The following is a 27,706-nucleotide window of genomic DNA, read 5'->3' as shown; positions in this document are numbered from 1 at the left end:
TTTTATATCCGCGTTTACAACAGATTAGCTCGATCGATTTCCAATCTAGTACCAGTCCAGTTCCAGTGGTCTATGCAATATTAATTAAGTTGATCGTGTAATCACTGATCAGTCGACAATGGATTAACAATTGCAGAAATATCTAAATTAAATTAGACTAAATATAGTATTAATAGTCATGTTGAACGTTAAAATTTCACACAACGGAGCTTTGGTATACATTTTTTAATTGAGTCGATCGATAAATAGTTGACTAATATAAATGCAGTTTACGCGTACGTCGACAAAAATCATATTGGTCGTACAAATTAATTCGCAATGCCCACGAAATGATTCTGAACGTTTTCGTTCATTGACGTAAACGTGCCGCATAATGAGCAATTTTTCGAAACTCGTAAACATTCGACGATCCTGAACAATCGTAACATCACGAGTTTCGATTCATAACGCTGAAAGGGTTAATTAAAATTAATTTGAACTTGATCGGTGGTTTAGTGATGAGATTCGATGTGGTATGTTGGTTCCGTTTGATGGGATGGAAATGAGGAGGTCACTGGACTGAGCTTCCTGCGACGTTACAGCTTGCCTCGAGACAGAGAGGCGTGTCTCGGGAGCGTGTACCGCGCCGTGACTTCGATTGATCGTGGTCAAATACGCGTATCGATGACATATGGATAGGCGTTCGGACCCGTGAGCTTCGTGCCGACTCGGAATTGGCAATGGGATCGAATTCACGCTGCGGACAAAGATGTTGGACTCATTCCTATCATTAGATTCGCATACTCATAGTGCACTCGTTGACGTTCCGAAACGTGTTCACACCACTTCCGTGAGATTTTTTAGCTATTACTTCGGGAATAAGAAACGGTGGATGTTTTGCAGGCGATTTCCAGTCGAATATTGCGTTTCGCGCTAATTCCGGTTTGAAGTTGAAGTTTTCCAATAGATTTCTTCGTTGTCAAAAATAGTACAGAACTACTCTGCTCGAAACAGTCAGAAGATCGACGCTGCAAACGGCTCTATTGCACTCACCAAGCAGACAGAAGTGGAGAATTCTTATATTGTCGATTATGGAGAAAGATAACTTGATAACTTGATAACAAATATTGGGAATAACGTAATTTGTTGCGTATCAACTTGATACTATCCCTTTATTCTGAGGCGAAGGAAAGTAAAAGGGTTGCTGGATATTTTCTTTAGGTAGTAATGTTCGATCGCATCACGCAGTTCCTAAGCGGCTACGTGCCCCGCACTATGATGAAAGCCGATACGATAAAGGAAATAGATATACCAATGTTGTTTGTTGGATTACAGTTGGGTTGTCTAACTTTGGCAACGCTACATCGGATCTCTTTCGTGTAGTACAGCGTTTCTCAAACTTGAGATCATTTTCCAGCCACTCGCGGTCAATGCTCCAGAAACTGTATGTTCCCGGAAAAATATGACAGATTAGATAGAGGCCAAGAGAAAACCTATCTGGAAGTGTATTAATTTCAGATATCGAAAAAAGGGCCGAAGATCGATCCGGAGGATTCTAACCTATTTCTTCGACCAGATACAGATAACTGAATCTTTATAGAGCCAGGTGATTTATTGCTTTGACATGTACGCCAGGAAAAAGACTGCCTGAAAGCTTCTTTGGAATTCAAATAGCGACCTCTTCTCGCTTGTGACGGTGTTATCCATCGCGTTACTAAGATCCATCTTGGTGTTCCTCGACTTTGCCGATGTCGTTTGACTCGTTCATAACGATTTCCGTGGGGAACGTGTCAGACATTATTCATACCTCACGACCATCAGAACGTCTTCGTTATTTTTCACTGGATACCCATTTTCTTCTCGTAACTCTTTCTATCTTTTCTATCTCTGACTTGATTTCTCCTGGTTTTCATCGAGCATTTCTTAATCGATCGCGAAATTCGAGCACCGGGTCCCCGACGAATCCGTGTGAAATTTGAGAAACGCTGTGCAGGGTCTTCTGTCTGTTTCCCGATCGATCCCTCGACGCGAGATATTCACAGCCAGGAAAAGGTCCTTACAGATTTTTGAATATTTAGGGCAATATCGCTTCAAGGGATCGAAGAGTACCGTCGTTCCAGAGATACCAAACTGAAGGACTCGTTCCGATTCCATTCAACTTACTTCCAGCCGTATTCCATGTTTCAATGCAAAATCATCGTCGACGATCTGGTATCGACGCGTTCGGTCGCTCAAAAATCTTTCATATACGCTGTTTTTCAAAAAATTGGAGACAGGCCGTCAAAGCGTCAAGTATTCGACAAAACACTAATGTGTTGTACGAAAAGTATGTTTTCAATAAAAAAAAGAGAAACTTCTATCTATATTTTCAGATTGGCTTTAAATTTTCGAACTAGTGTATGTTGGTGAACTCAACAAACGATATGTTGAGGTAGATAATATCTCACTAATGAAAATATCTGACTCCGAAACCAACGATACTTGTATCCTTTTTTACCTGTTTTTATTACTACATGCACCTGACCACAACTTTTTGAAACAGCCTATACGTCCTATAAAGTTTCTTGATCGACTTTTTTTCATTGAATTCGACACGCACGAGAGAGAAGGAAAATTTCATTACGATCACGACAGTTTTCATTTGGGCTATCTTTTGTTTACACGAACTTCCTCCGTCTGGTCTCTATATTTTAATTGCTTTCCATCCACAAGCACGATCGTCGTTTCATTACAGGCCGGCCGTCGGAAGGAGTTTGATTCGTAATATCTCGGCGGTGCCACATTAAGACTCCATTATTGGACTGTCAAGCTGGATCTCGAATTTAATCAATAGCCTGGCTGGCTAGCTGAGGGAATGAAATTATAACGCAATATGGCAAACAATATATAATCAATCCGGGCCAACGATCGTATGCCAGAATCCGTGGTTTCTTTCGTGTGATTCGTCGCTGATTGGAACCACAAACCTTTGACGTACGGCTTTCTCTACAGTTTCCAAAGCTTTTCTACCTTTTTATCGACTTCTCTCGATTCCCCTGGCTGGAATAGCTGTCGACCAACAAAATAATAAACGATGATCCCACAGAACGCCCGCGAAACGAGCCAATTCGCAGCCCCGGTTGGTTTTTACATTTTAATGGAAAAATTAATTTCGAAGCGACGCAGTCGAGTCTCCCTTAGTTCTAGCAGGACTTCCGGCTGTGAACCACGGGTCGTACACAGGGCGAAAGTTTTTCAATTTTCGTGAAAGCCAAAGCCGCCCTACCTTCACAAGTTTTGTTAGCCATCGAATCAAACGCGTATTGTCGATGGAGAACCGGTCAACGAAAGGCTGGTTCGCAGAAAAGGCCTGTAGTTCGCTCGTATCCAACGGTTATTCGACGATATTTAATTACGCCGCGTGGAATGACCCGTTTTTTCAAGCAACACGAACAGAGAGCCAGGCGAAGGGTGTTATATCGAGCGAAGCGAAGGGTGGGCCACGGTTTTCATAAAAGCGTGCCACGAGAAGGAAGTCGAAGTTTGCCGCAAAGTTGACGCTGTGCTTCTTCTCTCTGTCTTCTGCCTTTATTTTCTCCGCCGGTGGAAAGTTCTCTTTCAAAGCGTCGAACATCCCGCACACAAACTCTATCTATCTCTTTCTCCTTTTCCTCTCACTCGCTCTCCTTCTCTGTTCAGGCCTCGCCTACCCGCCCTCAGGATCCAGTCCCTCGTTAACTTCGGATGTCCTCATTTACGCCTAATCGACTCGAATCGCCTGGCCGCTGCTAAATTATCGAACTTAACACATGGAAGGACAGCGGCCTGTCGTGGTGTGAACGCGCGTGAAACACGTTTTCAGGGCAAGCACCGAGTCGGGTATTCGCTATCACTGCCGCCCCCGGGATTTCTTCTTGCCGCCACCCCTGACTATATCGATCGTGCGAACTCGATCATTCTACTATTCATAGTCGACGACGAATATTTCGCTCGTTTCTTTATCCGAACGACGGAATTGAAATTAAATATACACGATTTTAATTTTGGTTTTCCTTTTCTTCCTTTTTTCGTCCGTTTTTATTGTCAGAGCAAAGCGTGATAGTAATGGAATTTTTATTCATATAAACGGGTATCCAGGGCACGCGATAAAAGAAGTTCATAGAGGCGAAAATATTGCATTTTTGTTCAATCACAGCGGAACGCATTTGATTAACTTGCTTTAAAATTTCGGAAATACGTACCATGTGATATTACTTTATTGAAGTTTACTCTCCCTTCGATTGGTTCTCCTTTTTCTTCAGTTTTTTCGTCGACCATGGATCGCCTGTTCGTTCGCACGTTCGATTTTTCGACTGCTTCGAGGCGGATTACCGCTACTCTGCCCGTCCGCGATATCAGCCGGCTAATTCTCTTTTTCTGGTTGAGATAACTTCGTTTTCAATGACGTCTAACATGGCCGCTTGACGAATCTTTCAATTTTCGAAGCTTCTGAGCCAACGATGATGAAACTAAAAACGAAGTTAGTTAATAAGATCTGCGAAAAGAAAACGCAACAGTTACGTTCTTGGTGTTCCATACAAGGTTACTTTTTTTAACAGAAGTTTCCTTGGACTGAAAAAGCATAGAAACTATCGAAAGGAAGTTTATCGATATTATTAGGATACACGTCACAACAGACGTTCAACATAGACACATCGAGTTTAAATTGAATTCGATATACTTCCATCTTCGAAGTTTCGATAAGTCAGCGAACTTTGCAACGAGGAAACGCGATCGTTGCTTTTTCTTCGCAAATTTGTTTTCTTTGCGCCATTGAAAGCAACGAAGAAGCCTTCAACTGACGTCGATTATGTTTCTTTTTCCTTTAACTCGATGGAAAAGGACGAAACTGAAAACGACGCGTAGTTTCACCGTGAACTGATAGAATAAAAAAAGTGTGACTATGGTAGCGCGCCTCGGGGCGGGACGAAAGTTCGCGTACATATGTTTCGTGCGGCGCGTGAAAGCTGTGCGTCGTAAATCCGTCGACTATCCTAGCGATCAACGATGCACAAGCCCTCTAAGCGTTGTCGTTGCCTTTTGCTGGAAAGACGTGTGGCATGAGCACAACACGCAGAAGATGGTGGCAGGGGACAACACGGTCGCGCTGGTGTCGCCTCTAAAACCGGCGACCTCCTACCACTTTCGGGTGCTTGCGGAAAATCACCTTGGAACATCAGCGCCAAGCGACATCCTTCATGTCAGTATCAAACATTTCAGCATGTCTCAAAAAAAAAAAAAAGAAAAAAAAGCAAATTTTATCATTGTATCATATTATGTCCATCTATTCGTTCAATTCGAACACGACCGCCATTTCGTTTAACTTTCTCATCGTTTCCCTTTTCACTCGGTCCACGCGTCTCCGTTCGATCGAATAAAAAACGACCACGACAACGGAAACCAACTACACAACAGGCCCAAACGGACGGCGAAATTCCTGGCGGACCACCTAGACACGTTATCGCTGAGCCTTTAGGACCGCAGCAAGTGAAGGTCACCTGGCAACCACCGGATCGATCCCTCTGGAATGGTGAACTTCTCGGATACACCATCAGCTACACCAATCTCGGGTATCGTTATCCGCTTACGGCTATTTAGAATAGTTTCTAGCACACTTCGGGATCGTAGAATTTAGAAGGGAAGAGATATGGTCCCGATGAGGGGCTCGAATCTTCGTCGATTATCACGGCGATTCTGTCGACAATGGACGGACGATCGGCTCGCGTTTCCGTCGCCGCGGATAATCGCCGTGCTTTGTTCTCGTAACAGATGTTTCGCGGACGTTCGTTGCTTTCCCGCTTTTATGAAACGTCCAATTTATTTCGATGTTCATTACGATGTTCGTACTGGCGATTATTAAACCGGGTTACGAACCGCGGGCACCAATTTAAAACAAAACAAATTCAATTGCCTAACTCGATATTATGATCTTGATTATTTTCACTTAAAGATAGTGGTGAATATTTTTCAAACACACGTAAATCTACGTACGAAAGGTCGAATATATATCAACAAAATTCCTGTGGCTTCTTTGTAAGAGAATCCCGAGGAGACTTAAAAATTGACATCCTGAGCTGGGATACTTTCCCCAGACTTTCCACGAGAAATTCTCGAGAAAATGTAATAACGTGGCTGGAACACGACAGCAGAATGGATTTGAACGAAGTTCATCGTTAACCATTGCTAAACGATGGAATTTCTTCGTTGTCGGGATTCCATGGACTCTCGATTGAAATTCGCGAAGAATCGCGTCGGTTCGTTAAGCGATGACGGAAACGCGTGCTCTGTTCTTTCTACGGTCTACGAGATATTTCATATTGACTAGGAAGATATATGTGGGCATCAAGAAGAGAGGGATAGGGGAAGTTGGAAAAATCAGGAGACTATTTCTCGCTCTAGTTTTCACGGAATGGCTTTAAGTATCGTAGAGTTCCGAGCGTGCCTTCTCGCGCTTTATCTTTCTGCCTCGAGGAACACCGACCGTGGCATTATTTCAGAGGGAATGATCAATCGGTGAACATCACCAGAGTGGGAATCACGGGAAACGGAGATGGCACCTACGATTATAGGCTAACCGGCCTCCGAAAGTACACACAGTACAGCGTGGTGGTGAAGGCGTTCAATAATAAAGGTGACGGTCCAGGATCTGACCCGGTGTCGGTGCAGACCCTCGAAGACGGTGAGCAAACGATATCAAGGTTATTTCCCTTTTATTTTCTGTTCACCTCTCCCTGCTATTGTTGTATTATTTGCTATTTATTCTTCCCCTTCTCGTAACGCTATCGTTTCACTTTTGAGAATATTTCCTTTCTCAGGTATTTTGAAGTTAGTGTTTTATTTAATAAGCTTGGATTATCGCATGTTTTATATCGTCTGTTTTATTAACCACCACTGTTTCATCGTCTATCGTTTTATTGTTTTATAATATAAATATATAATATTTAAATGTCGTTGGTTTATGAGAAAAAGATTGTTAATCTTGAGATGTTTGAAAAATTGAACTGTAAAAGTGTGATATTTACTGGGATAGGAATTTTCATGGTCAACAGCGGTATTACAATTCTTAGACTGTTATGTTTAATAACACTATATTATTCCTTAAAAACAATATCACAATTCAAAATGGAGTTTCAATCCTTCTTCTAGTAGCAAGCAATACATATATAAACAATATTTTCTTACAGATCTTCAAAATCTAAAGACTATTAAGTAATTCGTAAAGGAACAAGTATCTTTCATTAATACTTGAGTAATAAATTACTTTCTATTTAAACTAATTTCTAGAAAAATATACTTTTCTTAGTTTCATCGTGCTTGTGCTAAACCGACAATATAATTATTAATATCTCTCAGATGGATTTAAAACCCGGATAAAAATATAGTGCCTGCTTATTTAATCCCACAACAAAATAGGGAGGCAATTTTACTAATACAGACTTGCTCGATATGGTATGAAATTTATAAATTGAAAATGTGCTGTTCTGTGAAGGAGGGAAGGTATAACTTAGCATGTTTCCTCCCTGTGGTCTTCGTATAACAAAATACGCATGGTGGAGAAATAGCTTTGTTGCCTGCAAACTAAACGGATCCTCAACCGTCCTCCTCCGAATAAGAAATAACTTACGGCATTTTCAAGTTAGAACGGACGCATTTCCCTTGCCTCAACAAATCGTGATAAAGGATAATCGGGGACTTCAGCAATTTCCGGATAAATATACAACAGAATACAGCGCGTTCCCCAGTGCTGATGAGGCCAAAGACTCGTGCTTTGCTGCGAAACGATGAAATTAATTTTCGTGGCAGCAGTTTACACCCGCAAAGCTGCAATAACAGAGGGATTGGATGTAAAAAGCTTACATATACGATACATCTAGCAAGCCAGTACTCATTAACGTACGCCCTTATTTTTTTACCCCACTGACCTGTTCTTCTAACTTGTTGAGTTCCAACCCTCTAAGTATCGTATACCGTGTGCAAAGTAAAAACGGAAGCCGTTGTCGTTTAAAACGATTAAGTTCGCGACAGTCACGGAAGCTACCCTCGTCGCGCGATACCTCCCCTGGCGCTAAGAAACTTCCGCGGGACCATTTGTTGGTGTTTCGCGATGCCACGGAAATATTTTCAGCAAACTTGTCGCTCCACGTTGTATTAGCATCCACAGAATCCTTTATCTTTGTTATCCTGTTAGCTTTCTCCCCTTTTTATTTTCCTCGGCTTCCTACTACGATACTACGTTATTTCTCGTATAATTGAACTAATATTATTAGTGAAATTTTAGTACCTACGAGTTGTAAGTTATACGTTACTAAATTCCCTGAGGTAATGAGAATAAGTTTGGTAGTAAGAACGAAACTTTGGCGTTTACTTTCTATTAGAATAAGTTTGCTAATCGTAGTACTGTATTGTTGCAATCGATACACTCTTGGAATCGAGGTAGGATGTTCCTAATATTATTTTTGAAAAATATCATCCTTTTGGAATTTATAAGATTTTTGCCTGCATCGTTTTTCGTTTTCAAAGCTTCTAGAAGACAATGATGAATGATACGTTCATCGGTAGTTTAAATTCGTAACGAAAGATAACGCGAGTTTCCTGTATATTTATTGTGCTATTGCCAAGAGAGTGCTGAAATTCTCGCAACACTATCTTAAACGAGACATGGGCAAAACAAAAAAGCATCAATCAATGCTAAATTTCATATAAATTATATTACAGGTAAATCATATATTTCTTAATAAAATCTACTGCACTTTGCAAAGTTATAAATTTCACATTATGCAAGTACATGATCAATATTCGACATCTCAAAAAAGAAACTTTGTTTGTCAGAGGGAGATTGCATAAATAACCGTAAATTTCAGTGATAATTTTTAGGAATAATGTTTGTAATTCTCATCCTTCTACTTAATTTATGAGGATCTGATTCATATAACACCTAAACAGCTCATTTTTAAAATAAATTACAAATCATCCATTACCCTATTGTAATTTATAGATTCACTAATTATTTAAATATTTAAGAAATTTTTCCAGTAGAATCCTGTTAATTTAATATTTTACACTCTGTGTAACCCTTATGTAACCAGTGACCACATCTACTTCGAAAATATTTTCAAAATAACTTAATTTAATTAATACTGTGAACAGCATCTAATATAGAAATATCGAGATCTCGTGGAGTTCCTATTTCAGTTTTTGAAACATTCGATCAAACGTTTAACCGACCTTCATCGCGAGTTAAAGTTGAACGACTAGCTGCAACGATGCATGAAATCTGTCCATCACTCGTGCGACTTCCGTGGTTCGTTCCGCTCGAAACAATGGCTCCGTTTAATTGCGCGGTTTCCTTTGCCAACACTCGAGGAAACGGTTGTACCACATTTTCCAACAAACCCGTCATCCAACGATAGTCGGAAATAACCCGAAATTCAGCCGCCCGAAACTACATATCTCCGTGAAAAAAGATGAACAACAGCGTTTTGACAGTTGGATTTCGAAGGACAAATTTCTCTCCGTCGTAAGTTCCCTCGAGAGCAACCGGAAACGTGGAGCGGTCGCGTTCCATATTCCCACCCGTTTTTCTCGGTTGCATAGAACCCGTGATGCAGCTAGCCATCGAACCAGCTACCTCGGAAAAGAAACACTCTTTTGCGTTCCGTGAAAACCACGGATAGAGTGGATATCGCTTTGTGTCGTGTACACGCGCATGCCACGTCGTTTTTCCGCTTTTGACATTTGACCCAGTAGAAAAAGATCGCGGCTTGTGGCCCACCCTTTTAACGAGACAGAGGAATCCCTCTGCAGTCGGTCACGTCGTATACACACAACGACATTCGAATAACGAGCCCAGCGACCCTGTCTCGAAGAAATCGATCGGTTTCTCTTGCTCGCTTTCTCTTCAAGAAGTTAGCACTCGAAGAACTCTACCCTTGCAATCAGGAACGCAAAAACAATCCACTCGACACCCAGTTTACCTCTTCTCTTTGTCCTCGAATTTCCTCTCGAAACTGAAAACTTCCAGTCATGCCATTTGCCGCGGCAGTAACCAGACCCGCGACTCCGTCATCCTGCCTCTTTGCTCGAATTTCCACAGACAACGAGGATGCGATCGACGACTCCCCTCGTGTTTTCCCTCCACCGCATTCACATTTCCAAGCGTGAAGGTTAATTTTCACCGGTCACGAGAAACCGCCACGTGTACCGTATTTATAGAACGAGTATGTCTAGTAATACAATGGTATACGAAGGTTTGCAACGAATTCATGGTTACAATTTGACGCAGTTCCAAGCGCCCCGCCGCAGACTGTGGCGTGCGCCGCTCTAACCGGCCAGAACATCCAGGTGACCTGGAAACCACCGCCTTCCGACAAAGTTCACGGGGTCGTGCAGGGTTATAAGTTGCTGTACGAGGCGGCCAGCGCGGTTTTGGAGCAGCAGGCAGGCAGGGAGACGAAGATCAGCCATGCACTGAGCACCGTGCTGCATGGTCTCAGCCCCTACACCAATTACACCGTACAGGTGCTCGCGTACACCAGGGCTGGCGAGGGTGTTACCAGCAGCCCGGTTTCCTGTACCACCGAAGAAACTGGTAAACCATTTGCTACTAGTATCTGTCGTATTTCTTGCTTTTGTCCCGTGGTAAACAAACGAACGTCAACTATCGACGAATGGAAGGAAATTTTCGAAGCGACGTTCCGGTAGGATTGGAAGAATCGACGGCGGTATAGCTTGCGGGTTTCATCTCGGTGCTTTATAGTAGAGTCGTTCTATTGACGTTTCAATAGATCACTATATAGATCAACGAGATTGTCGGCCAGTTTGTCGTTTTGGGATTGAGATTGGAAGATTAGGAGGGTGGGTTAGTGGGTGGATCGTGGATGTAAGTCGGCTAGAACCGGGATGTTAGGATTATTGAAACGTTAATGAGCTGTCAGACACTAGTACCGGTATTGGTCGAGGTACTAAAATTATTGAGCTTCTTGAATTAGCTGATTATCCCAAATACGATTATCTGGGTTTCGATTTTCAGTGAATCAAGTGTATAAATTGCTATTCATGGATATTAAGATACCTGGTTTATGTTCAAATTACCAATGAAGCGATTAATCAGTCATAGATTATCATTTATACAAGATAACGATGTAAGAATATGCAAACGCTATTTCTGTAAGTTACGAGAGAAACATAATGTAACGTGTTGGATGGAAGAATCGTATAATCTCCTCACCTAAATTTTGTTGAGAAAATACTGTGTGAAATAGATGTAAAAGTCAGAAAATCTATATGAACATTTAGTATCTGAATCCTGATATTTATTAAAATAACGTAGAAGTAAATCTTCAGAATGCACATAATACTAAAGAATATATAAAATATACAAAGTACAGTATTTATCATAACATTGTTACATAAAACAAATTCTTATTCTCGGTTCCATTTGGTAAATTATATTTATAAAATATTAATAACAATAGAATCGCAGCTAGACTTTGGAGATTCCAATTTCTGCAATATTTCCGTAAGACGACTTACTTCTTCCCAGCTTATGTGCGCTATTTCACTACCGTTTAACCCAAAAGAAGTTTAAACTCGAGTAACATAAGCTCGAAAATTTCTTGCCAAACGGCGTTCGCGTGAGATGGCTGCACGGTTCGCTTTATACCGGAAACAAAGGAGGCCACTTGCAACCATGAATTCCGGAGAATCGGCGTGGCTGTTTAACGAGAATGGAGAAACGCGGACGAAAAGAGTCAATGACAGAAACTTTAGTCGCGCCTTTGAAGTTAACGTTATACCGAGTTTGTTCTCGTTCTCGTACAACGGTGGAAACTCAACAGCAGCTGGTTTTCCATTAAACGCAGCTGCACACGGGCCACTGTACGCGCCGGCCCGTCGAAATTCCGCGAAATGGGTCGCGAATAATTGTATCGCGTTATCGCGAAACTCGTAATAAACGCGCGTCGCGTCGCACTGCCTCGCCAAACGAAGCACAGGCGCGGGACGTAATCGAAATTTCGTGTATCACAAAGAAAACGCTCGAGTCCCGGGGAGAGTTTGTCAATGACAGAAACTCGCGCGAGTGAATCCCGCCTCCCGGTCCCATGGATTTACTCGTCGGTCCTTTATAAACGTTGTTAGTTGCCGAACATCGATTCGTTTTGAGCCGTGCAACAGACAGCTGGCGATATACAATCACGTGCCAATGGGCCGATAAATAAAGGGAATTTCAGAAAAGCAGAGCTTTAATGAATATAATTAAAAAGGATTGTGTGATACTTTTTGAACAAAGTTTGTCGACAGACGCATATAGTCATTGTCATAAAAATCTGTATAGGTACATTCTACAAAAGGATCATTTTTAGGGGAATAAATTGCTACAAAATTTTATTCTAAAATTGTTCATCATCTTATGACGAGAGATTCGAGATATATTTTATTATTGCTTCGTGCTTTAAGAAATAAATATATTATTACAAAATGTTATATATAAATGCATTATTAAAATATGAGGTGTACAAATAAATAATCCAAATTTTTCAGTGAGAATCAAAGTTTATTTAAAAAGAAAATACCGCAAGTTGTCCGATCAAAGTATTTGTCATCGCTTCCTATAACTGTAAACCATCTATTAGGCAAATAATAAATTCCATCACGGAAAGATGTTGCGTCTCTAGACAAGATCCAATCATTAAGTGCTGACAAAGGAGAATGTTCTACGAAATTGCTGAGTGACAACGCTAGGCCACACACTGCTTCTGCGACAAAAGACATCGTAATGAATCTTGTTTGGAACGTCTTGCAGCAGCCAGCATGTTCTCTAGACATTATTCCTCCAAATTACCACCTGTTCAGATGCGACACGTCTTATCATATACTTCCAATTAGTGAATGAAATGCAAACATGACTTGACGATTGAATCTTGTCTCAAGACAACATTTTGTCGTAGTGAAACTCGTCACTTATCTCATAGATGTAATAATAATTAAAAAATGCTTTTTAAACAAACTTTAAGTTACACTGAAAGATTTGTACATAAATACGATACAATATACAACGAATATATACGATAAAACTGACCTTTTACCTCTACCAACAATATTTCAATGATTCAACAGAAACGCAATCTAAAAAAGATTGACAACTCTCCTCCAACACATTCTTTTTACTCTACCAATCCCGAATTCAAAACGTATCACGATTGGCCATCGACGTAAGCAACGTTTTCTGTTCTCTTGTCCATCCGCTGCACATGCAGGACAGCTGTCACACCTAGTTCTCCTGTTTTAGTTCCGGACGCGCCGGAGCGCGTGAAGGCTGTGATCAGTAACGAAGACGCAGTGGTAATATCTTGGCTGCCTCCACGGCGACCAAACGGAATCCTTACCAAATACACCGTCTATGTTCGGGTGTTGGACCAGGGCCAAGAGGTGAAGATCACTAAAAGTTCGTTGCCTGCGCAGAACCTGCACCACGAGGCGACTGGGTTGAAGCTGCGCGAATCCTACGAGGCCTGGGTTACGGCCTCGACCAAAATGGGGCAAGGACCTAGCACTCCGGTCATCAAACTTCAGTTGAGCAATACTGGTAAGCCATCGTACGACGAACGCGAAACTTTCCCTCTTCCTACTGCAAGAAATGTTTCTTCGTTTCAACCATACCCCCCGCCTATTTCTCTTTCTCTCTCCTCCCCCCCCTCTATCTTTTTCTTCTTCTTCTTCTTTCTTTCATTCCCTGGAGGAATTGAATTGAACAGCTCGATTCGCGAACGATCGTGGCGAACACGTGGAAAATGGGGCCAATGAACGTGGAAGTTTTATGAAAAATTCGTGAACCATAATCCCCTGGGAAGCAAACCACACGATGCTGACTTTGTATTTCTATATTCTACCCTCTCCATCGCCACTTTCTCTTTTTTTCATTCACATTGAGCTTCTCCTTCTACTTTTTTAGGATTCATAAGTGCTGTATCGTTCTTACGGTGGCTGCAGAAAGTATTGCGATGCTACTGTATTTATTAGAACATTTAGATACTAATTAATTAGGTCCAAGTATATCAAATTTCCTGTCATTTTTCGTGGTACTTTAATATAATTATATACCTTTCTATAATGAAAATGGGATGAAAAATTTGATAACGAAATTCTTCATTAGGAAATAAGGACATGTATCGATATCTTTCATGGTTATTGTAAATATCCGGTTACTGTAATAATTAGAAGTAATACTTATTGTAAAAAAGATATATCTCTTTATGAAATCAACAGACAGTGAATTTAAATTATCTATCACAAGACATAGCGATAATATATCTTGCTAGTTGCTACATACATTTACTATTGAAATATCATTAATGTCGGAAGTCTTTCTATCAGCTTAAAAGAACTTTTCTAATCTAACTTATACTTCAAAAATTAAAATGTCTGGAGATAAAAAACTAGTCAAATAATAAAGTAATTCTACGAGGATTAACAATTACAAACGCCAATTGGCTATGGCTATTGGCTTGCAAAAGTCAATTTAATCAGATTGTAATATGAAGTTGTTCAAGAAGTTCGTAACGAAATTTAGGTAGAAATTTAGCGCTTTATCAAGTAACGTTTTTACTGTTTCTTTCAATAACTTCTTCCCAATCATCATTCTCCCCGCAATTTTTCCATTCTTTCCAATAATAAATTCCTTCAAGTAGATTTTAAGTTCCATCGAGTTCTTAAAGCATTAACTGTCTCGTAATAAAGAGAGTTGTATAAAACACAGACTGAATAATCACGTGCCTTCGATAAATGAAATTCCTATTAAAATTCATTACTTTTTGTCTACTTTTCATCGACACACGAGGCTCAACGTTATCTTATTGGAAAAGCGAAACCATTATAATTAACGAATTCCGATAATAATTTTAAAATTACAATACTATGAAGCTAAAGAACACGAAGGTAAAGAATTTTTCCAATAGCAAAGTAATTCCGCAGGATTTGACGACTATAAACTCGTTTTTAGTCTCCTTATTGCGTATATTTGTCTTCGAAAATTAATCTAGTCGCATCAAAATATTTTAAATATTCTAAATATTCTAATAATGCGATAGCCACGATAATTTAAAGAAATAAAACCATTACAATTCAATTTAGCCGTAGTTTATTAATTCAAATGAATCAAATGACAGCATACCAATAATAATTTTCATAGACGCAAGTTCGTTTCTGGAACAAGACATTCGATGGATTTCTCTACTGTTTGTTCATTGCCTCGTTTCATATGCATGGGATGTATAATCGATGTTACTCCCACGATTCTTTACTTTGACTTTGACTGGTTCAAAGTTTGGGTGGGGTCGAAGTTGATCGAAGTGACTCCGGCTGTGCTAATATAGGACTTCCGGGAATCATGTATTTTAATCAAAGTAACCCGGCTCGATTCGTTCGAATAATTGAAAGCATCTTCCCCGAAATCGGTGCTCGAGTTTCATTTCTCAAATGTCCCGTTAAAAATTCTTTGCTCTCGAGGAATATAAGGAGAAGGAGAAACGAGGAGAGAGGAGAATAGACGAGGCAAGTTTCGAAAGTGAACTCAAACACGGATCATAGCTGGAGGAAGTTTAACGAAGAGCAAGGATAACCGGGACTTTTAATTAGTTCCAGCAGCTATAATATCGTTCGGAGTACCGCTGGTGGTGCCGTGGAGGGTGGACGTCAATATGGCCTGTCTCGCCGTCGGTAATCCACGGCCGACGGTGGAATGGCGTCGCGGCGACATCAAGTTGCAGCAGAAGTAAGTGTGAAACGTGTGCAAGATCATGTAGATGTATCATAGATTGTGTTCAGTCTCGTAGATTGAACGCAATACATCATAATAAATTTCTGCATGTCTTTCGAGCGGCTAGAATAGTTTACGACTACTTGACACGTTGACTGTCACGGTAATCATCAATGTCATCTATGTTATTAAGTATTTTTAGAACGATGGAAAAAAGGTAAATTTCATGAACTAAAAAATCCTCGACGATGCGAATGATTTAGATAAATGTCAGAGAAAAGGTACATAAATACGTAGTCTACTGATTACTGTCGCAAAGATTAAATCAACGCGTTCCATATTATCGTCACGGTCGTGCGTACTACTAATTAATAATAAATTCGTAATTATAAATTCATCTCAGGAAATTTGCCCACCAATTACGATACTTGAGACGCTACAGTGTATGTAAGTATATGATCATGATGTTTCCACGACAGATCAGACATCGGTTCGGACAACACATTAACACTGAGGAACGTGCAGAGGACGCACGAGGGAAACTATTCCTGCCACGTGAAGAATCCTCTTGGCTCCGACGAAATCGTGTACACGCTGCAAGTGCAAGGTATGTGGAACGAGTCACTTGGGAGAAAAAATTATCCCGGTGATCCAGATTCTTCGTCCTTTAATGTCATTTTGCAGTAATCGCTTTATCCCGATATTGTTATTGTATCTACGGCGAGAAACGTAAGGCAATACTTTCATTCCCGCTCATTCGAAACTGAGATTCTATTGTATTTCAGACAATCCTTCTAGCCCTTATTATATGAAAACTTATCCTTTTAAATCACAACGTAAAAATTCCTCCTTCGTGGTATCCCTTTCGCTTGGTTTAGGATTCTTCCATCGGCGATTTACAACTAGATTAAAGGGTTTACGGCGTGTCGTTTGTAACATTGTTTCGACGAGAAGGGGATAATACCAGGCAGATAACCACTATGGCGAAACGAATCGGGTCAACGGGTCGCGTTGGAAACGCGAATCGACGTCGCATCGAAAACGCGAATCGACGTCGCGTCCTGGGTAACCTTCGTTTGTCTCGCTTGCGTCGCGCGTATTATCATGGCAATGAACGGGAATTGGTCGCAGTTATCCTGGAAAAGCTCGTCGTTAATGGGAAGAGGAGAGTTCGTTAAAAGTTACATCGAACTGTTTTACGTTTCGATGGCTATGCAATTATTTGGCATCGAATAAAATACGTATTTCGAACACGCTCGAGAAGATACACCAACAACTATAAGTATTAAAACACCTATTAAAATTTCATATAAATTGCATACCTTTCTCTCTCTCTCTCTCTCTCTCATTACTTTTATTTTATTACAAATTTATTATTTCACTCGCATCATATATACCTTACAATATAATATACTAAATAAAGTAAAATTGTTCACTTTCTCGCAATGAATAATACGGAAAGATATTTCGTTTTGTTACTCGTATTATATATACCTTACATTACAAAATACTAAACAAGGTGACCTGATACTTATGGTAAATAGTGTACGACGAATACGTTTACCAAAGACACTTGGTTACGTGAGACGAGCGTGGAACGCGACGACGACGATACAATCTCCACGTCGTTCGAATTCTCGCGGTCGTACGTGAGAACGGATTTCGGGAAAAACTAGGCAAATATGTTACACGCGACGTGCACCGAGTTTTCTGATTTCGTTTCCTGTCGGGGACTATGGTGGCTGTATCTCATGCTCAGCAAGAATAGATCGCACCTAGAGACTTTGCTTTGGAATTTGTTGAACAGTTGGTTCTTATGAATTACAAATTCTTTTCAAGTTTCTTTGAAGATTCGTTATTTGTAAAGTGGGTCGTTGTTTGCCTAGAAATTTCGATAACAATGAAATGAAAAATTGGTCAGAATAAGTCAATTTTAAATTCTAATTTTTCTGAATGTGAATAACAGTATGATTTCGTTTATCTGAATTTGTCATGGAATAAATAATATAATTAAAATTCATACGATAGCAGTTTATCAATGTCATTATTTTTATTTTCACATAATAAAAGTCCGCGTTCAAATAAGTGAAAGAGATTCAATCGGTAGGAATCCAGTTAATCGAGCATTAACTAAAATTTCATTCGAATAAATGGAATCGAAATAAATTATTTCCGATAGAAATGAAATGCCGCATTAAAACATAGCCCAAGAGATTGGAGTTATCTCATCTTCTCTGGCTAACTCTGTTACAGTAGAGTATCTCGCTCAAGTTTGAACAAACCAAGTGATTCTTGATATTTCACCAAAAATCTATAGCAAAAAAATGAAATGAAAAATCACTATCAAGTACGATTATCGACAGCGTATTATTGGCGATTATCGATAACGATTATTTCATTTTTCCTTAAAACTTCAGAAATTTGTTAACGATAGTGGAAAACATTCAAGTCAAGAATGACTCGATGAACGCTACTAGTTGAGAGATTTAACAGATCGAGGGAAACGACTTCTCTCCCGTTCTCTATTTACGGCTGTCTAATTTATAGTTTAACGTGATTAATCAATCGAGCAGTCGTTCTTGAGCGATCAAACCACCGGCCTTAATCGAACAACTTTGCACAGTGCCGCCAACTCCACCGACTTTGATCGCCACCGGTACCACAACCGACGCGGTTCAACTGCAGTGGAAGCAAGGCGACAATGGGGGCGCCCCTATCAAAGGATTCTTGTTGGCTTATCGTCGAGAGTTCTCCGAATGGGAGGAAGTGATGTTGGATAGGAAAGCAAACACGCATCTTCTCGAAGGTTTACAGTGTGGGACCAGGTACCAGTTCACGTTAGCAGCCTTCAACAGGATAGGTAGCGGAAGCGCCAGTAAGATCGAGACAGCAAAGACAAATGGGACGAAGCCTATTCCTCCTACGAAACATCAGCTGATCAAGTCCAACCAGACGTTCATTACGTTGGAGTTGACCTCCTGGCAAGATGGAGGATGTCCTTTGTTGTATTTCGTGGCGGAGTATAGGAGACTTCCTGGCGATTGGTTGCTCGGTAAGCATTACAGAAGTAGAAGATCACATGGAGAAACTGATTTACTTTGAATTATTGTTATTAGTGAAATTTTATAAGTTACAAATTACATGGACTGATATAGTATACATATATAAAATAGCTACAAAAGCTGATACAATTAATTGGTAAATTATTATGGAAAAAGGCGTTCATGATTTTTGGTCGCGGACTATTCGTTTCTTCCTTACCTTACTTTCTTGATTATTTATTTAATACCAATCGGTAATGATAATTTCTTCATTAATATAAAAGAAAAGTACAGTTATTAAAAACAAAAGTCTTTCTAAAAGTTTTGGCATCCGAAATAGTTCCGGAAACTTTTTGTAGGCCGCAGAATGTTATGGTCTGTTTCACACAACGACCCTAATTCTGTTGCAGTGTCGAATAGCGTGCCGCCGCAATCGAGATTCCCTATAGTGGGTCTGGAAAGTGGTACCAAATACGAACTCCGTGTCACCGCGTACAACAACGCAGGCTCGACGCAAGCCGAATACCTGTTCAACACGCTATCGCCGACCGGCAGTAATCGAATGCATGACGAGCATCCGCCGGAAACCGAAGAGACCTCGCTGTTTTTTGACGCCCACGTGCTGGCGCCTAGCGTGATCTCGCTTCTCGCCGTATTCCTGGCAGTGGCTGGTGTTTGCTTTTGCTTGAAAACACGTAAGTCTCTTTTCGCGGATAGACCCTTCGCTAACGTTTTTCATCCACAGTTATTCGCTACAGAATTTTATTTTCTGTTTAAAGTAAATATTCGTTCGTCCACATTTACTTTATGAATCGTAACAATTTGGTCGATGTCCGCGTGTAATTAGGCGTAAAATATACAACCGGCGGCAAGGAGCAGTGTCCATGAGAGTTCGACGAACGTTTTTGCGACGCGTTTATGGACAGCGATCGGGGAAATTCCCATTTGGCTTGAAAATTCAAATTCATTTCTGCGTTACCGTTATCGAGTGTGCTCAAATAACCGTACATATAATTAAAATCACCGGAGGGAGATGTATATTTCGTTGTATTGAAACAAGCGTTATCAAACAAAGAAGCATTGAATCGATGTTCAATTAACGACCCTAGTTACGTGCACGTGTGTATACTTCAACGTATAACATGCGCGTACGCGTGAAACGAAAATCATGATTTCAGAGTAACAACGGAATTCGTGTCTATAACACGCCCGAAATTCGGTCCGGTATACATATCCTATACCTCGTACATTCAATCACGAACCATCACCGATTCAAACTTAATCGTGCTATAGCAATTATCCGCCAACTGATCCATCGATAAGCTTTAACTTTCTCCGATTCGACAATGAAGTCTTACGTCGATCAAAGTAAGATTATTATTTCGATATTAATAAAGGATCGAGCCAAAGTCTAGATTGTAGATTGTGAAACATATAAGGTCGGAATCGATCATAGTAACACGTTCAGTTCAGCGTGGATCACTGATGACGTAATTGGAATAACATTTGTACAGCGCATATATTTAACTGTTCGACTATTCCTTCAAATAATTTATCCGGCATAAAGTCTTTATAAATGTATAAAATCTTTTCTCGATTGTACGATCTTATGTCTTTAGAGATCTGTTTGATCTGTTCCTTTTGAACGATTCAAATCATTCTTTACAATATCAGTTTTTACGATATCGTAATCGCTTTCATTATGCGTATTATCCTTGTCAGAACTTGTTAGAACCTTACACTGTATTATAATCATCCACGTGATTGATGAGTTCTGATTTCGTCAAATTCGACGATAAAATCTTACATAGAAAGTTCGATAGTTACGCTACCTCGTATACTATAGATAGTTACCACATAGTCATAAGTATCCGGACACTGTTCAATTTATAGTAGCAGTAAGTGAATTTTTATCAAAGTTTCCAAATCAATGATGAATTGGTAACTAGAAACGACGCTAACTACTTTAATATAGAATTTTCAGGCTATAAAATTGAATTACCCATTAAAAAGCATAACGATAATATATTTTACTATTTACTATATATACCAAATATATCTCTGTTTATATGTCACTGGTTGAGTGAAATTAAATTATAAAAATTCTGATTCCATAAAAATACGTTAACTTCGAATTCTTCTTAAATTTTCCCACGATCATTTTGAACGACCCAATTTATATTTACTAATATATATATATATATATATATATATATATAGTTCGATCTATATATATACAGATCGATCACAAAGGAAATTCAAAAGGAAGGATAGGACGACTCGATCGGAGGGCAGGAATCGATAGCTCGGTACTCGAAGCACGCGGGTAGGATTTCAGCGGTGGCAATTTGCATTAAGCCAGAAGGGCGTGCTGGCGCCGCACTCGTACCACTCGTCGTTATTGAGTAGCTAAACGTCGCAGGATTGTGCTCCAATTACTATACCGTGGGGGCACCTTTGAGGGATGGCGAGCCACGAGATATCGCCGGTTAACGGGTGAAAATTGATTCCTGATTTTCGTTTCTACCCTCTTTTCACGTCTCGGCGTTCCTCTTAATGGATCCAACCGAGTGCCGTGCATTTTTATTCGGCCAACCACTTACCACTGCAGTGTCAACATCACCGGGATTGATACGTTCGTCTGGAACGATTTGATTAATTAAATGCCTGACGAACGAGGCAGCCGTGCGCGGATCATGTAATTATACCTGCCGTTGTGGTGCTAAAGCGAAGCGATCGTTTCGTTGGCGCGCGTGGAATGAGCAGAAATTATCTATGCGTCTACAATGACTTGAAAATGGCGCAAGATTCTATTCTAGATCGTTGTATTTTCTTTTTTGAATCTACTGATCAGTTTGGCCTATATCCGAGTGACTTATGTCTAATTACAGTCTTCTTTCTTGGTATTAGAACTGTATTACACCCTCGTTTACCTCACCTTCTTTGAGATGTTGGAAGAAAAGCCCCTATAGTGGGATGCAAAAGTTTCTGGCCAGATAGATTCGTCGCTTTATATTCCAAGGACGATATGTAAAAAATTTCCAATATTGGATACGAGGTTAGGACGAGTGAAAGAAAACGAATAAACATGTTATACAGTCATATAATATTAATTAAAATTCTGCGAAATATTGCGTTTGGAATATAAAGTGAAAAATCTATTTGTTGCAAGCATGTTATCGATATCTGGGGTTTCTTTCCGAGTAACGTACGACTTAACTGCATTTTTGAGATAAGTATAATTACAAGTTTAATCGACGAAGTCCTTTATTCGATGAAATTTTGGTAGTAGATTTTCAAAGCCGTCAAAGCCATCCCCGTTGCGTTGAAATTCTCCCCGATAATGTGGTAGAGCCACGTCAAGTCTTTGATACGTGGGAGGTTTGAAAGGTTTGTCGAAGTATCCTAAGACGCTGTGCTTTGGACATGTCATATCACCTATAACAGGTAAACACTATTGACAATTTTTCTTCTATTTTTGTTACCCTGTTAATTACAAGGAACAACGTATTCGACGTACTTCGTATAGATTTATTCTAACATTCGCATGTATGTATTAACACTTGAAATCTTTTTTCAATAGCATTTATGCAATATATGTGTTGATTCACTTGTTGAGTTACTTCTTCGGACAACTTACCTGTTAAAAAAATCTCAAAGTTTTTATATAATTGCAATCTTACGTTCTCAATTCTGCAACCAAACGGGCTTGTGAAAGGTGTAATTTTTGAATGTCTTCCTTTTAGACCAAATCGTACTCTCCTAATATTATTGGTTTTGATATCATAATCATTTTTAGTATTTTTTTATTATGGCTTAGTATACATTTCTTAGCACGGTTTAATGATAATCGATCAAACTATCGTCCATTGATCATCGATTGAATTATTATACATTTATTGTCAGCTCAAATCATCATCTATTAATCGTCAACTGAACTATTACCCACTGCTTATCAATTAAGCCATTGTCCATTAATCACCAACTGAACTATCATTCATTTCATCTATCCTTCCCGTCCATTAATGACGAAAACTCTGAAACTTGGCTGCTTTTTTTCCCAAATCGACAAAATATATACATCTACCTAGCATAGACACTTTTCTCATAAATAAATAAAATTAATTTATCTAACTAGCATTCCAATAATTGGTCTGTTCACTTCAAGTTTATAATAAATCTTTCGTAACCGGTGTACCTGCAGATATCTGCCTAATATTTCGATCGGTCACATCGCATGGCGTAAACGGATAATCACGAAGAAACGTGTTAATTAATCGCGATGATTGCAGACGCGGAAAGATCTGGTCGAGCGAACGATCCGAATTCGCAAACGCAGGCTGCGCTGGAGAACAAGCATAACATGGAGCAGAGGGAACAATACTACGCGACCGTGAGGAAACCGGGTCAGCAGTCACCCTGTCGCGAGGTGAGCGCGCTGGAAAGAATACCCGAATATTCCGAAGACATTTATCCGTACGCCACCTTCAATCTGCCCGAGCAGGAGAACCTGTCGGCGAACCCGATGCGACAGGCGTTCTACTACGAACGTAGCGAAACGATGCTGCAAGGCAATCAGGTACGAGTACCGATCATAAATAACTGTCGACGAAATTCGATAAAGAAACGTTTCGAAGATGGCGAGAAGAGACCTTTTCAAACGAATGTACTTTCCGTGGCTCCTACACACGGAGTAATTTAATCGATCGAAAAGGCTGTATCCTTCTCTTCTGTGCGCGTGCTTCTCACATTCGTGCATACCTGGCGCGTTACGGAAAAGAAATGTCTCTTCATCGGGGAGGGTAGAACGATATATCCTTGTGTACGAGCGTGAGAGATCAGGTCGATGATATATTGCTTGTATACACGTAGGCGGATATCCCGAGAGATCAAAGTAGCCTGCACTCGATCTCGCGTATAAATGTAAGACGACTTCCATTTATGTATCGTGCCCGAGCTTACGTTAGATCTGGCGAGACTTTCCTTTCAAGTAAATGTGCTTGCCTCTGTGTGGTCGGAAAACTTGTTACTTACCTCGAACATCAATAGAGAATCTGGTTCTGCAAACTGGTGAAATAATCGTATACGTACACAGCAGTGTCCGCTTAGCTGCGGTTGCTTCGATTTGCATTTTCCCTGCAGCCAGGGTAGGTAATCGAAAATTTTTCTTTCTGTTCTTCGCTCGTCTCTGAACAAGCTTTAAGTAGGAATTTTAAAAATATTAAGGGCGAATGAGATACAAAGAAAAAGAGATTATTTAATATACCTAGCCATTGAATTAGAACTACGTACACAAATTTCTCTGCTCTAACTACTACGCTATATCATAGATAGTAAATAGTTCTTGACTGTTCAAATTACTATTCGATACGCAGACGTTCGTGTATATAGCAGCTAATTTATTACTGTTCAATATCACGAAACCAAATCCATACAGTTACTTTCATTGAGGAACAACCCCCATACCTTATGTATATGCGGCCATTTCATTTAATGACATTGAACGTCATTGAGATGTTTGTATGTAGCTTCCAATGTTGAAGCTTATAGCAAAGAACGTAGGTAACTTTTACACGTTGCAGTGCGACATGGAGCAGTATACAAAGGTACGAGGGAGGGCGCGGCGGAAGTCGAAATCGTTCAAGTCAGAATCGGAGGAGTACGATACGCTAGGCTCGGACAGCGACACGGAGGTCGGTACCAGCAGTCGCACCGAGTCGTCGAATCACCTGGACGACTCCGGGCCGGCGTCGATAATGACGCGATCCCCGGGGCCGAATTCGATCGGGCAGAGGGAGCAGCGACTAGCCCTGGTCCCGAGGCCGGTTCATCATAGTAAGTTAGTATTCGATTTTCTGTGTCGACGCCGGCAACAGCCTTAAACAGCATCCAGGTCGCCACTAACGTCTCACGTTTCTCGCATCAACGTGTCTCGCGTGCACCTTCCAGATGTGCTGTACCACACGCACGAATCAAGTACATCAACCGAGCCGTCACCAATTTCTGAGAGGAAGACCTTCCCGAGGCTCGAGAAGCAAAGGTACCCGCAGAAATATTCCTATGGATTGTAATACGAGTCATATTCATTCGATTACCTGTCAAACTTTCTAAACGAATCTTTCTTTTTATGAATCCTATTATTAGCAATATAATCTTTTTCTGGTTCATCCATTTCCTTTGAGTCTGTATACTGTGCACGGTAGAATTTTATTCATGGATACGATATCTTAGCACCTCGTTAAGTGAATTTCTATTGAACGAATCTACTTGTAGGAACGTGAACTCGTATTATACACACGAATGGAAAATTATAAGTAATGGACAGAATCAAGGAACTACTATTATATGAGCTCTTTCACTATCGTTGAATTCAGATAAATAGAGTTCTACCGTGTATTTATCATTATACTGTGAATGTTTGTACAAATTTATATCTTTTTGAACACAGCTAGAGAGATGAAACTGCTATAGAGAACTTATTTCACCCTTTAAATATTATAACGAATATTTTACTCTGAATATTTTACATATATTTGCATGTTTTTTCTATATTTCCTAAAAATGTATAAGCATCTTTATTCATTATTATTCAGCTTTCCCAAAAGTATTTTTCCCTTTTTAATATACTGGCTATGAAAAAAAGCATGAAATGAAAGAGTAAAAAATGAGTCTAATCGCTATCGACATAACTTCGATTTTTTTTAACGTAACATCACGATCGATGCTTAATCTACTCTCATTTCGTTCTGGAAATTTGTTATCAAAAATGCCTACTGTTATAACACGTTCGATGTCGTATCCTATGGAATTGTTAAATTTACAGGAATCAAGGAGCAACACCCGATATGGGGATGGACGGTCGTGTACCGGGAATACTACGCCCTGTGATGAAGCTCTCGGAATCCGGGATGCATTCGTATTCGAGGGGAGCATCGCCGAGTCAACCGTCGAGGCCTGGATCTTGCGATCGGCTGGGGAAAGATCCGAGCCCGAGGAAGTCCGTAGAGTCGTTGTGCCTGCTGGAGGAACCCGGATCGTCCAGAATGGCAAGGAAGGAAGAGGACTGGGGCAGCGAGCTGTCTACGTTGGAACTGAAGCCGCCGACAGGTTTCACGGACGCGCACGAGACCAGCGAAGCGGAGTGCGATATCGACATGAAACTGAAGCTCCACAGGAAGAGGACGGGTTTTCCTTCTAACTCGCTCTCGAAATCACCTAAAGACTTCACTATCACTGTCTAAGTGTGTTAATCAAATATTCGAAGAAAAAAAATGAAGTAAAACTAAAATGAAACCGCAAAAGTTAATGAAACGAATAAAAAAAAAAACGATATATCGCATAAGAGACACAGTCACACGTACACACATACAGACACAGACACGTAAAAATAATAAAGATGCCAAAGCATGATGAGTGTTAATTCAAAAAAGCAAAAATGTAAAAAAAATATGAAACGCAAAAAAGAAAATTTCCTCGCCGTTGAGATTGTCGGGATCCCCCAACGCTTCTCTGTGGATGGATGACTGTCTTTCCGTGTAACTACCGTCGACGATCCATTTACAATAAAGAGGTATTTTTGTAAGAAAAACCGGAAAAAAGCTAACCACCAGTGTAATTTCTTTCGTGAACCTTTACCTACGCGGCACCGAAAATACCAAAGAATGTAAATAAGAGTATTTTATTTTGTTTTCTATAGATTTCGAAGGAATTTATTGATTTCGGATTTAAATTCATCGACGATTGATGTGGCACTTCGTTAAGTGCCGATCGAAGAGATAGATAGCTTCGAAGCGAATTCGAAATTCCCACCGATCGGTTGCCTTTCAGGCGAGAACAGTGATTCGTTAAAATGACAATTTGTGGCTATAGACGCGGTCATAAACAAGACGTCAATCAGCTTAATTACTAGCGCTTATCAGTTGCACGTCAGTCGTATTTCCACAGGACGGTAATTCGATTCTGGAATTTATCTGGAGACAAAATCGCTACGTTATCGTATGTGATAAACGATGTATTTCAACATGTTTTATTGATTCCACATCGCTTTAATATCGACCGAAGCATATACAAAATTAAAAACTTCTTGTTAATGTATAAGATAGTAGATTCAATCGTATCTTTGTGATAATTCTCTAATCCTTGTTGTTATAACGATATCAGTTGCCGGAGAATAATCGCAAACGCCACCTTTGTACTTACCTTTACCGTCATTTGATAAGTCCGAGAGAATCGTAAAATTCCTAAATTCTCACCGTCGATAACGATGAAGAGCTTCATGATCTTAAGCCTCATTCATCTCTCATGCACCTTTAATTTATTATTTGCATATCATGCAAACAATTCCGAATGCACAGAAGTTTTATTTATTTTAGTTTGAATAAAACAATTTGCTATTTTTTATTATATTAATTTTTTACTACTATGCGGATTTAATACCAACAAACAAATTAGGAAACAATATGGAAAGAACAAAGAAAGATCAATAATCAATAGCGAGACTGTTACTGTCAAAGGAAAAGGAAGCTCTAAATCTAAAAAAAAAATTATGCGTGCGTTCTTAACGATAATTCAATCTACTTTGATCAACAAATGCAAAAGAAACCAATATGCGAGGAAAAGAAAATACCGGTCGTCGGCTATGGGCGCAGTATGTGGCGCGATTTATAATTTTACGATCGATGCAATGAATGACTCACGATTTTTTTTTTCGATAGTAAGAAGTGTATATTACTACAACATACTTGTGGGATATCGATTGCAACAATGATCGCATCAGAGAAGGGGTGGAGAGCTGGAGCGGGGATTCGCTACTTTTCTACACGGCGGATACGTATACAACAAAGAAAAAACACACACTTATTAGCTGTGACAATAGTTTTTCGCATATCAGTATGTGTCGTGTAGTCGCATTTTT

The 27,706-nt window shown here is 40.0% G+C and overlaps 1 protein-coding gene across 8 annotated transcripts in view; it reads left to right on the top strand.

The window, feature by feature from the left end:
- The window catches only part of LOC122573090 (Down syndrome cell adhesion molecule-like protein Dscam2), a 162,129-nt gene extending 135,750 nt beyond the window's left edge, over window positions 1-26,379 (top strand). For 4 of the 8 annotated variants that reach the window (XM_043739081.1, XM_043739047.1, XM_043739074.1 and 1 more), the window contains 13 exons: window positions 5,049-5,197; window positions 5,413-5,567; window positions 6,495-6,676; window positions 10,280-10,585; window positions 13,286-13,582; window positions 15,631-15,766; window positions 16,231-16,358; window positions 18,375-18,803; window positions 19,203-19,487; window positions 23,085-23,371; window positions 24,375-24,627; window positions 24,742-24,832; window positions 25,616-26,379. In XM_043739081.1, coding sequence (XP_043595016.1) covers window positions 5,049-5,197; window positions 5,413-5,567; window positions 6,495-6,676; window positions 10,280-10,585; window positions 13,286-13,582; window positions 15,631-15,766; window positions 16,231-16,358; window positions 18,375-18,803; window positions 19,203-19,487; window positions 23,085-23,371; window positions 24,375-24,627; window positions 24,742-24,832; window positions 25,616-26,033 — 3,116 coding nt within the window. In that variant the 3' untranslated portion in view covers window positions 26,034-26,379. Of the gene's footprint in view, window positions 1-5,048; window positions 5,198-5,412; window positions 5,568-6,494; window positions 6,677-10,279; window positions 10,586-13,285; window positions 13,583-15,630; window positions 15,767-16,230; window positions 16,359-18,374; window positions 18,804-19,202; window positions 19,488-23,084; window positions 23,372-24,374; window positions 24,632-24,741; window positions 24,833-25,615 lie in introns of all 8 variants that reach the window. The other 4 variants (XM_043739066.1, XM_043739057.1, XM_043739037.1 and 1 more) reach the window with 4 other exon arrangements.
- Window positions 26,380-27,706: the final 1,327 nt, after the last annotated feature.

Source organism: Bombus pyrosoma, linkage group LG2, assembly GCF_014825855.1.
Source record: "Bombus pyrosoma isolate SC7728 linkage group LG2, ASM1482585v1, whole genome shotgun sequence".
NCBI lineage: Eukaryota > Metazoa > Arthropoda > Insecta > Hymenoptera > Apidae > Bombus > Bombus pyrosoma.
The sequence above is the reverse complement of the archived record's forward strand: the minus strand, read 5'-3'. Positions and strand labels throughout refer to the sequence as shown.